Below are 11,741 nucleotides of genomic sequence, written 5' to 3'. Positions count from 1 at the left end.
AGATCTTAGAGGTAATGGGACGTTTTGGAGCTTTTTGAGCAGGTGAGTGACATGGGTCTTTCTGTACTTTTGGAATATCACTTTGGCAGCTTTGTGAAAGGTGGTAGGTCAGAATGGGGAGGGAAGAGATGGGGAGACCAGTTAGGGAACTATTCCACAGTCCAGGTGGGAGTCAGCCAGCTGGCATTTGTGAGTGTCCCAGGCCCTGTGCTGAGGGCTGGGGATATGAGGAAAAACAAAAAGCAAACAAACAAATCCGCCCATGCTCTGGGACCTCCTAGTCTGATAGGGGACATACCATGTGAACGATTAGGCGCAAGCGAGACAGAGTTGGGAAGCAACTAAGACGAAGGAGAACTGGGAAAAGCTTCCTGCAAAAGGTGGAACTTGAGCTGAGTCTTGAAGAAAGCCAGGAGGCCAGGAGGGAGATGGAGGGTATTGGATGATAGAGGGCATGTCACTGGATTGCACAGAATGATGCAAGGATTAAGGTGCAAGAAAACTAAAAATAGGAGGGGGCAAGGTTATGAAGGGCTTTAAAAGCCAAATAGGATTTTTTATTTGGTCTTGGAGGCAATAGGGAACTATAGGAGTTTATTGAATAGGGAACTAACCTAGTTAGACTTCACTTTTGAAAGATTTGACAACTGATAGAGAAGATGTGGGAAAATTGGAATACTAATTCATTGTTGGTGGAGTTGTGAGCTGAACAAATCATTCTGGAGAGCAATTTGGAACTATGCCAAAATGCCAAACTATGGGTTATAAAAATGTGCATACCCTTTGGCCTAGCAATACCACTTCTAGTGCTGTATCCCAAAGAGATCATAAAAATGGGGAAAGGGCGCACATGTACAAAAATATTTATAGCAGCTCTTTTTGTCATGGTCAAGAACTGGAAATTGAAGGGATGCCCATCAGTTGGGGAATAGCTGCACAAGTTGTGGTATATGAATGTAATGGAATACTGTTATGCTATAAGAAATTACGAGCAGGCAGATGTCAGAAAAACTTGGAAAGACAATATGAAGTAATGCTGAGTGAAGTGAGCAGAACCATTGTGCACAGTTACAGCCACAGTGTGTGATGACTGACTTTGATAGACTTAGCCCTTCTCAGCAAGGCAGTGACCTAAAACAATTACAAAGGACTCATGATGGAAAATGCCATCCACATCCAGAGAAAGAACTGTGGAGTCTGAATGCAGATCAAAGCAGACTATTTTTTTTGGTTTAGTTTTGTTTTTTTCTTTCTCATGGTTCCTCCCATTCATTCTAATTCTTCTATACAATATGACTAATGTGAAAATACGTTTAATAGGATAGGTAGAGTCTGTAGGAGGGGGGAGAAGAGGGCGGGGGGAGAAAATTTAAAACTATAGAAGTGAATGTTGAAAACAATAAATAAATTAACTTTAAAAAAAATTGACAACTGAGTAGAGGATGGACTAACCTGAAGAAAGATTTGAGGCAGGCAGACAGATCAGCAGGCTGCATAGGGGGCTGGGGCCTGCATCAAGGTGGTGGCAGTGTTAGAAGAGAAAAGAATGTATATAGGAGAGCTATTAAGAAGGTAAAAAACAACAGGACTTTGTTTTAAGCATGTTGAATTTAAGATGTCTTTGGGATACCCATTTTGAGATGTCTAATAAACAGTGGGCATTGGGAGTCAGGAGATCAGGAGAGAGGTCAGGGCTGGATAAGTCCTTTTGAGAGACATCTGTATGCAAATGCTAGGCAGAATCAATGATGAAAGGCTGATTGGTATGCTGACGAAGGAAGAAAGGAAGGAAGACTTTATTAAGTGTCTAATATGTGCCAGGTACTGTGCTAATAAGTGCTTTACAAATATTATCTCATTGGAGCCCTAAAACAAGTGCTATTATTATCTCCATTTCACAGTTGAGAAAATTCAGGCAGATAGAGATTAAGTAAATTGCCCAGGGACACACAGTTAGTGAGTGTCAGAGACTGGTTTTGAATTCAGGTCTTCTTGACTGTGGCCCAGCTATCTATTGCACCACCTCCCTGCCTGTCTTCATGGGAGTGGAGAGGAGATGGATGTGAGAAATATGGAAAATTGACAAGACCCAACAAGTGATTGGATTTAGAAGGTACAAGAATATAGAGTTAAGTTAGGTTGCAAGCCATGGGTGACTAGAAAGGATGATCATGCCCTTGACAGAACTACAGAAGTTTGAAAAAAGAGGGTGAGTTAAGGGGAAAGATAATAAGTCCTGTCTTAGATGTGTGTTAGAGGGGCCTGTGGAATATAAGTATGTAATACACAGTGGTATTGCTGGACTGGGGTCCTATTTCCTTATAGCCTCTCCTGCACATGTGAAAGCGTTCTTGATTTCCACACTTTCTTAGAACCCTCTGGATTTCCTCTTTATTCCCATAACTCCTTGCCTTTTATTATTCCAGATCTCTATTCATGTATTACCTCAGTGAAATGTAAGCCTTTGAGTGTATCCTAAGACTACGACTCTTTTTTAACATCATCTTCCTTGATCTTAACAGCTCTTTTGGCTTCATTAATCTTATCTATGGAGATGACTTCAGATCTCTATGTTTAGCCCATGTCTCTCTCCTGAGTGTTAGTTTTTTTTTTCTTTTTGGAGGGGGGAAGGCTGGGCAATTGGGGTTAAGTGACTTGCCCAAGGTCACAGGCTAGTAAGTTAAGTGTCTGAGGCCGGATTTGAACTTAGATCCTCCTGATTCCAGGACCAGTGCTCTTTTCACTGTGCCACCTACCCGCCCTGTGAGTGCTAGTTCTGAATCATGGAAAAAGATATTTTAAACTGGACATCTCAATCTCCACATGTCCATTAACAGAACTCATTGTATCCTCCCCCTCCAACTGCAGCCCACCCTTCAAAACTTAGTATCTGTTGAGGGCAAAAAGTCTGAATTATCATCCTGGATGCCTCGCCATTATTCACTCCACATTCTGGGATGGGCCTGAATCAAGCTAGTACCCTGATAGCTTATGTTTGATATTAAGAACGAAATGAGGCAGGCACTTGTAGGATTCAGCAGTAAGTAAAAGAAGATTTACTTAGCTCCACAGGAGAAGGATACTTAAGAAGCATATGCTTTGAGAGCCCAGGCGGATTGGCTTAGTGAAGTTCCTCTGCTAGCAAAGCATCAGAACCCTCTTTCAGAGCTCTTTTTGTAACAGGCAGCAAGGAGGTGATAGCAGTAGCCTGAGTCTCTAGTCCCGTGAGCCAATGAAGTCTCGAGGATAGTTTTAATGTCTTTTAAAGAAAAGCTGTCCTTAGTTTTATGGAGCAGAGGAGTTAGGATATTGCTTCTACCGCACCCACATAGTGGGATAGAGGAAGGGAATAAGCATTTATATAGCCCCTGTTATGTGCTTTTGGGATATATTATCCCTAATCACACCAGCAGATCACACCTGGCTGCTTGTGGGTCTCCTTGCCTCAAGTCTCTCCTCATTCCAGTCCATCCTCCACTCAGTTGTCAAATTGATCTTCCTAAAGTGGAAGTCTGACTATATCACCTCCCATCCCCACCCTTATTACACTGTGTACCAGCTAGCGAGTATCTGAGGCCAGCTGGATTTGAACTGTTCTTAACTTCAGGCCCATCGTTCTATCCACGGTCGCACCAGCTGTCTCCTGTAGCAGACAAGAGACACATAGCCCAGTTTTTTAGTTTTTATCTCCATAGTTTCCCTTGTATGTGTCCCCTTCTCCCTCCCTGCCCATAGTGCCCACCCTAATTCAAACCCTCATCTCCTTTTGCCTATATTATTGCAGTAGTCTCCTGCTTTAAGCTTCTCCCCATTCTTCCTATCTTCCACATAGTCACCAAAGCGATTGTCTAAAAGTGCAAATCCAACCTTGTCACTCCCCTGCTTGATGAATTCCATTGGATCCTTATTACTTCTAAGATCAAATAGAAACTATTCTGGCATTTAAAGCTCTTCATACCCTGATCCCTTCCTCCCTTTCCAGTTTTATTATTATTATTATTTTTGCTTTTTGGAGGGGCAATTGGGATTAAGTGACTTGCCCAAGGTCACATGGCTAGTAAGTGTTAAATGTCTGAGGCTGGATTCAAACTCAGGTCCTCCTGACTCCAGTGCTCTATTCACTGCGCCACCTAGCCACCCCTCCTTTCTGGTCTTCTTCCATTATTCCCTTCCATGCCTTCTTCAGTCTACCCTGTACTGACCTGTTTGCTGTTATTCAGACACATAATTCAGCTCCCATCATTGTACCTTTGCTTTAGCTAAAGCACCTCCCCCCCTCCATCCCCCCTGCCTGGACTGCTTTCCTTTCACCTCTTCCTCTTTGTTTCAAAGCTGAACTTATTCTGAACTTATTGCTGCCTTAGGGTACAGGAGGCCTTACGTTAGGTAACCTTGTATCTTCTTGTATCTTAAATAGATAAATATCTACATGTTGTCTCCTCCATTAGAATGTTAGGTTTTTGAAGGTAGGGATTGTTTGACTTTTGTCTTTGTATTCTCAATTAATGAAGTCTTTGGTATTTCATTCAGTATTGGTTGATTGATTCGAGGACAGGTGCTGTGCTGTCTTTATGTCCCCAATATAATAGAGTAACTGACATATAATAGGTGCATAGTAAGTGATGGTTGAAATTGAAGTTATATGAGGATATGTAGATACAGATACAGATATGTGTGTGTTTATATGAAGTAAATTTAAAAAAAAACAAGGATTTTATTTCCTAAAATAATGAGTAAAGTCATACTCTAGTGATTACATAAAATTAAAAAGTTTTTGCACAAACAAAACTAATGCAGCTAAAAATTGAAGAGAAACAGGTAGTTGGGGGAGGGGGAAAGTATTTGCATGAAGTTTCTTTGATAAATATCTCATTTCTAAGGTACAGAGAACTGAATTGAATTTGTAAGAATAAGAGCCATTTCGTAAGTAATAAGTGGTCAAAGGATATATCTGAATAGGTAGTTTTCAGAGTAAGAAATCCAAGTTATCAGTAGCCACATTAAAAAAAAAAGGCTCAAAATTACTAATAAGTAGAGAAATTCAAATTAAAACAACTTTTACATCCATCAGATTGGCCAAGATGACAGAAAAGGGGAAATGAAAAATGTTTGAGTCTGTGGAAAAGATAGGTTCTTTAATTTACTACTGGTGGAGCTGTTCACACATTCTGGAAAGTAGTTTGAAATTTTACCCCAAAAGCTATTAACTGTGTACCCTTTGACCCAGGCCTACTGCTAATAGAGCCATACCCCAAAGAGACCAAAGAAAGAGAAAAAAGACTGATATTTACAAAAATATTTATAGCAGTTCTTTTTTGGTGGCAAAGAATTAGAAATTGATGAGATGCAGTTGGGGGCAGTGGCAGAACCAGTTGTGGTATGTGAATGTGATAGAATACTATCATGTTGTAAGAAATGATGAAAAAGATGCTTTCAGAAAAACCTGGGAAGATTTGTACGAACTGATGTGAACAGAGTTAGGAGAACAATTTATATAAAAACAGCAATATTTTAAGAACAACCAACTCTGAAACACCTAGTAACTGATCAATACAGTGAACAACCACAATTCTTTCTCCTCCCCCCGACTTAATAGTATTTTATTTTTTCCAGTTACACGTGAAGATAGTTTTCACTTTTTATAAGATTTTATGTTCCAAATTTTTTTCTCCTTCCTTACCTCCCTTCTCAAGATGGCATGCAATCTGATATAGGCTATACATGTTAAACATTTCCATATTAGTCATGTTTTCAAAGAATAATCAGAACAAAAGGGAAAAACAATGAGAAAAAGCAAAAAAAGAGAAAATAGTATGTTTCAGTTTGCATTCAGACATATAGTTCTTTCTCTGGATGTGGATAGTTCATATTCATCGTGAGTCTTTTGGAGTTGTCTTAGATCAATGCATTGCTGAGAAGAGCAAAGTCTAGTAAATTTGGTCATTGCACCATGTGACCAACCACAATTTCAAAAGATTCTGTGAAACAACCTGGTGCAGGAGGCCTTAGATTAGATCACCTTTTGTTTTCTTGTATATTCTGGACAGAAGTGATAGATTTAGAATAAAGACCAAAGCATCTCTTCTGTTTCATCTTTCTTTTTTTGACAGGGCTAATGGAATTCATTTTTATAAAATTAGCTTTGATTTTCTTGCCTGTTCAATAGGTGGGGAAGGAAAGGGAGAAAATTTGGAACTAAAAATAAAATTGCAAAATGAAAGAAAAGAAAAAGAAAATTAAGTCAAAATAATTGTGATATTTAGTTAAGCATACCTCAAACTGTTTTGTGTGGAAAATATTTCTGTGGAAAAAGGTGATGATGGTAGCAACGTTCTCTCCATCAGGTAATCAATATGAAATTATGTATCAGTACTTAATATGTGACAATTTAAAAAATATGAACATAGCATGTAATTTTATTTCCCCCCAAAAATATCTAGATAAGTAAAAATTTACACATATATACCATCTCTCTGACCAGAATATATTATTCTAGGAGTTGGCAAATTATTGTTTTGAGGGCTTAGCAGCCTGTTTTTGAAAGCAAAGAATGGCTTTTACATTTTTAAATGCAATAAAACTTTTATTTAAAAAATATAAAAACTCTTCTTAGCTGGTAGGCCCTGTTTGTGACTCCTGAATTGTATGTTAAGCTCTGAAGTGTTGCATGACTAAATTAGTTACCTGCGTTAGACTAGTTTTTGACTCTAAATTTATTCTTTTCTGTTGTGAGTGTATCTGTACCAGGCAGATGGGAAATCAGCTTTTTTTTTTTCTGACAGGAGTTAGGTTTTGAATCAGTAGTTTTGGTAAGCATCATCATAAAATCAAAAATTTAGCTGGTTTAGAGCAGGTATCAGTTTATTTTAAGGTTGATGCTGGCCAGTTTCTTTAGGGGAAAAAACACATCTGTGATAGATAAAATTATATGCCTAACTTAAGTTGAAAAAACCAAGGTCATTTAGAGCTAAGTTAAGAATTTCTCTCCTTTTCAAACCTAGTTGTTTCGTGGTGAATCCGAAGGCAATTCATGATTTTATTGATTAACAATGTGCTGTGCACCTGCAGAGAATGGTGTCCTTCAGAGTAGTTGTATAAAATTAGGTAAGATTAATCCAGTAAAGAATTCTTCAGGTTTGTGATATACTGGGATAGGATGAAGATAATTTCAAATATGATGATTTAAGGTTCAGAGGCTATTAAATTGTGACTTTAGTGGGGAGAAAATGCTTTGATGTTTTGATGGAAACTGCTTCAGAAGAGCAGTGTACAAGTTCACTGTGTTTCATGTTGCCATTTAAGTATTATTTTGGGGAGTAGTGCAGAGAGTGAACCAAGATGGAGGACATGGCAGCATGGCTGAATACAGTTCAAATTCTACAAGAGTAGAATGTCTACGGCTAATCCTGACAGCTGTAATTATGGGGAGCAGCTGACAGCTTGAATTGTAATGTGGCAGCTTGACTACTAGGCTAAACGGAAGGGTCCTGGTGGTGATAAGACTGAGTACAGTTTAGATCTCAATGGCCTGTCACTTTTCAGTTTGTATCTGCCTTTTTGTGTTGTGTCCTTGGAGAGTCCTTAGGAATACTGTATTTTTTTTTCTGCCTCTCAGGGATCCAAGATCTCAGTGCCTGTTATTCTCCTTGAAGAGTAATAATAATTGAGTATCAACTGATCAGTCATCCAACAAATGCTAATTGAGTACCTACTTAAATTCTAGGTGGGGTACTGGTGTTGGTGCTGGTGCTACCATCCTAGCCCTCAAAGAGCTTTTGGTCTATAAACAAACACACAGTCATTTCAGGGGTTGAGGTTGGCAATCAAGAAAGGCCTTTGGTAAGAGCTAGGACTTGATGCAGTCTGTGAGAAAATGGTAGAGGTGAAAGGAGGGCATTCTTCATGTGGGAGACAGCATGAGTATGGTTGTTAGAGATGAGGGCCAGCAACGGACCATTTGGCTAGAAGAGAGTTTACAATGAAGAGGAATTTGTAATAAGCCCAGAAAGGTAGAATGGAACCTATTTGTGAAGGACTTAAAATGCCAAGCAGAAGAGTTGGCAGTAGGCATTGGAGCTTTTTGAGCTGAGGAGAGACCTAAGTCTGACCTGTGCTTTTGGAATATTAATTTGGCAACTGTGTGGAAATTGTATGGAGAATGGAGAGACTTGAGATACACCAATTTGGAGGCTGTTGGAGTGGCATAAAAGCTTAGTAATAATGATGATGATGATAGAGAAGCTAAGGTGGCACCATGGTACACAAGAGCGCTGGGCCTGAAGTCAGGAAGACTCATTTTCCTGAGTTCAAATTCACCCTCTGACACTTATTAACTGTATGACTCTGGGCAAGTCACTTAACCCTGTTGGCTTCAATTTCCTTATCTGTCAGATGAGTTGGATAAGAACATGGCAGACCACTCCAGTATCTTTGCCAAGGAGATTTCCAGTGATGTCAGAGTTGAAAAATACTGAAATACTTAAATGACCTGAATGACAACAATAACAATAATAATAGCATTTATGTAGACTTTGAGGTTTACAAAATACTTTACTTATGTTATCCCCGTGGATCTTCAGAGTAACCTGGAGGCAGGTGAGATAATTATCCCCATTTTTCCAATGAGATTACTGATGCTGAGAGAGGTTGGAGTGACTTGCCTTAGGCCATACCTAGGCAGTGCCTGGCAGGTTTTGGATTTGGTTCTTCTTGATTTAAAGTCCAAAAACTGTATGTCAATTATGCTACCCAAATGAATCCCAAAGTACTTTAAATTTTACCAGGCATTTCATATACTTTATCTCACTTGATCCTCACAACAGTCTTCTGAAGTATTTCAGTCAGCTTATTAAATATCTAATATATGCCAGTCACTGCACTAGGTGTTGGAGATAAAGGGACAAAAGTAAAGCTGTCCTTGCCCTCAGGGAGCTTAGATTCTTTTTTAAAAAAATTATTAATACTTTTTGTTTTTGCCTAATTGCCTACATTCTCCACTGTGTGGTCCACTGCTACTCCCATCCTTCCTTCCTCCCAGAGAGCCATCTCTTATAATTAAGAAAACAAAAAGGAAGAAAAAAGTTCACCTAATCTAACCATTAGTTGAAAAAGTCTGATACTATATTATACCTATGGTTCCCCAATTTTGTAAAAGAAGCACGGGGAGATAATTTTTCATATCAAAGAGCTTATATCCCAACTGGGAGACAATCCGCATTTCTATATGTTTGCCAAGATTATGGAGGAAGAGAGTGTTCACTCTCAGAGGGTAGAACCAGAGGATGCCTAATGCAGAAGACAGCTCCTGAGGCCAGCTGTGAAGGAAACAAGGGATTCTGTGAGATGATGATGAGAAAGGGTGCAAGCTGTAGGCCTGGGAGACAGCTAACCAGGGCCCAGAGACAGGAGAGGTCATGCATTGTGTGTAGAACAGGAAGAAGGCCATTTTGAGTGTCATAGTATATAGTGTGAAGAGAGGAGAATATAGTGTATAAGCCTGGCAAAGGAGGTTGTGGCCAGGTTGTGAAGAGCTTTGAGTGCAAATTAAGGCATTTCTATTTGATCTTAGAGGGTATAGGCAGTCCTTCCAGTAATCCAGGCAAGTTGTTGTGAGGACCTCAAGACTAGAAACCTGGGAGCAGATGGGAGAAATGTGGAGGTAGAAACAAAAAGTTTGATTTGATTGATTAGATATGTGGGGTGAATGAGAATAAGGGATTGGTGATAACATTGAGATTGTGAACCTGAGTGACCAGAAGGATGGTTGAGTCCTAGACAGAAAAAGGAAATACATGTATTGTTATCCCCATTTAAGAGTGATGGAGAGTTTTGCCTATAGCCACATAGCTGGTGTCAGAGGTAGGATTTGAATCCTAATCTCTCTTGGCTCTTTAGTCCAGCACTCTTTCTATGACACTAACCCCATGCTACCCTTTCAGTATAAGAAGACACTGTAGTATAGTAGAAGGAGCATTGTATTTGGAGTCAAAGGTCTGGATTTGCATGCCACTCAAGTAGATAAGTGACTTGGGACAAATTCCTTTATGCCTGTCCACTTTATTTAGTTTCCTCATCTGTAAAATGAGATGGCTCATTCTTATATCTTTAAATCTTATATCTTATATCTTTAAATCTTACAGTGGTGTTTTGGGGATCAAATGAAATGTGTGTAAAGTGGTCTTACCTTAAAGGACTTTATAAGTACTGACTATTGTTCTTACAGACAAGGAGAGGCTTTCTGGAAGGGTAATCCTATTTTTTTCCTATTAAAGCTGCCATGCTTTGTTTTTCAGGGCTCCTTCCTACCAGATAGGAAGGAGACTTAGACCCTGACCCATCCTGTGTGTTTGCCAGAGGCTCTTAATTGAAACCAGGACAGAACAGAGTCAAGATCCAAAAAAATGGATCATTTGAGAATTGTCTTCTCTTTGCACAGGATCCCACCACGTGGCTGTCCTCTGCTTATGAAGCACAGTTCAGTCAGGGTTTTTCAAGTATTTGGCCCTTTTCCTTTTCTGTGAGGGCAGATCATGATGATAGTGTGTTTCAGTTAGAGCCATTGAGCCACTGGAGATTTCAGAGTAATACAAATGAGGCCTGTTTTCATAACTTAGAGCAGTCTGATGGTGATACTTGAAGATCTTTGCAGATAAACAATTCTGTTTGCTCAATAGATTTCTTATGTGTGCCATTTTAAAGCCATATTTCTTCCTTCTTAACTTTTTCTTGGATTTAATTGTAATGCAAATGTCTAACTAAATTATTGTTGAACTCTTAGTATGTTTGGTAAAATACCAGTTTGATTTTTTTGTATATTATAACTGGTGAAGTAACTTGTACCAGATGAAATTAGATTCATTGATTATTATGATACATTGAGGTTAATTTATTTGGGTAGATTTGGATACCTTTTGTAATTTAGATGGGACCATTTTCTAGCAGGGATCAAGAATATGCGTAGAAAGAATACTTTTTAATCTAGTAGCCAGGCTTTCCCTGTTTATAGTGTGTATACACTTTATATAATATTCTTTTGGGAGAAACTCAACTTTATGTACTGGTTTTTATTATTTCCAAGGACTGGCCATTCGATGATGGAGCTCCACCTCCTAATCAGATAGTAGATGATTGGCTAAACCTATTAAAAAGCAAATTTCGAGAAGAGCCGGGTTGCTGTGTTGCTGTGCACTGCGTTGCAGGGCTGGGAAGGTAAGCACTTAGCATTTTTTCAGTGAATTCATTAGCATGCCAAGGTAAGTCAGCCGAAGGTTTCAGTTTGTCAGAATTGGTGCAGTAGATAGAGCACCAAGGCTGGAGATAGGATGACCTGAGTTGAAATCTGGCCTAGATACTTACTAGCTGTGTGACCCTGGGCAAGTCATTTAGCCCTGTCTGCCTCAGTTTCCTCATCTGTAAAATGAGCCAGAGAAGGAAATGGCAAAACCATTGCATGGGGTCACAAAGAGTTGGACATGACTGAAGCCACTGAGCATCGACAGTGCCACTAAATAATATTAAATTACCCTGAAGAAAGGAAAATGAGAGTAAGGGCTGGTGATGATTTATCTATGTGGTTTCAACTTTTTTGGTTGTTTTTTTTTTTGCCTGCTACAGTTGATCTTGGTATTATATTTCATATAGTAGATGCTTTGTTGGTGATATCAATATAATGTAATTGCCTTATATCTCAGCATTAAAAAACATTGAAGATTACTAGCATTCTCTTTCCCTTGACTTTTCCA

At 39.1% G+C, this 11,741-nt stretch overlaps 3 protein-coding genes across 4 annotated transcripts in view; 1 reads left to right on the top strand and 2 right to left on the bottom strand.

Moving 5' to 3' along the window:
• The window catches only part of KPNA6 (karyopherin subunit alpha 6), a 387,231-nt gene that overhangs the window by 270,217 nt on the left and 105,273 nt on the right, over nt 1-11,741 (bottom strand). The gene's annotated exons all lie outside the window — the stretch shown is intronic.
• Nucleotides 1-11,741, bottom strand: part of TMEM39B (transmembrane protein 39B) — a 319,933-nt gene that overhangs the window by 202,919 nt on the left and 105,273 nt on the right. The window lies entirely within an intron of this gene.
• PTP4A2 (protein tyrosine phosphatase 4A2) overlaps nt 1-11,741 on the top strand; it is a 38,592-nt gene that overhangs the window by 22,243 nt on the left and 4,608 nt on the right. For both annotated transcript variants that reach the window (XM_069068043.1, XM_069068042.1), the window contains exon 4: nt 11,078-11,208. In XM_069068043.1, coding sequence (XP_068924144.1) covers nt 11,078-11,208 — 131 coding nt within the window. The remainder of the gene's footprint in view (nt 1-11,077; nt 11,209-11,741) is intronic.

The sequence above is a fragment of the Petaurus breviceps genome, unplaced genomic scaffold, assembly GCF_028583685.1.
Source record: "Petaurus breviceps papuanus isolate PSGF00001 unplaced genomic scaffold, PetGlider_PUasm1.0 90760, whole genome shotgun sequence".
In the NCBI taxonomy this organism is placed as follows: domain Eukaryota; kingdom Metazoa; phylum Chordata; class Mammalia; order Diprotodontia; family Petauridae; genus Petaurus; species Petaurus breviceps.
Note: the sequence above shows the minus strand (reverse complement) of the source record. Positions and strands in the feature narration are given on the sequence as shown.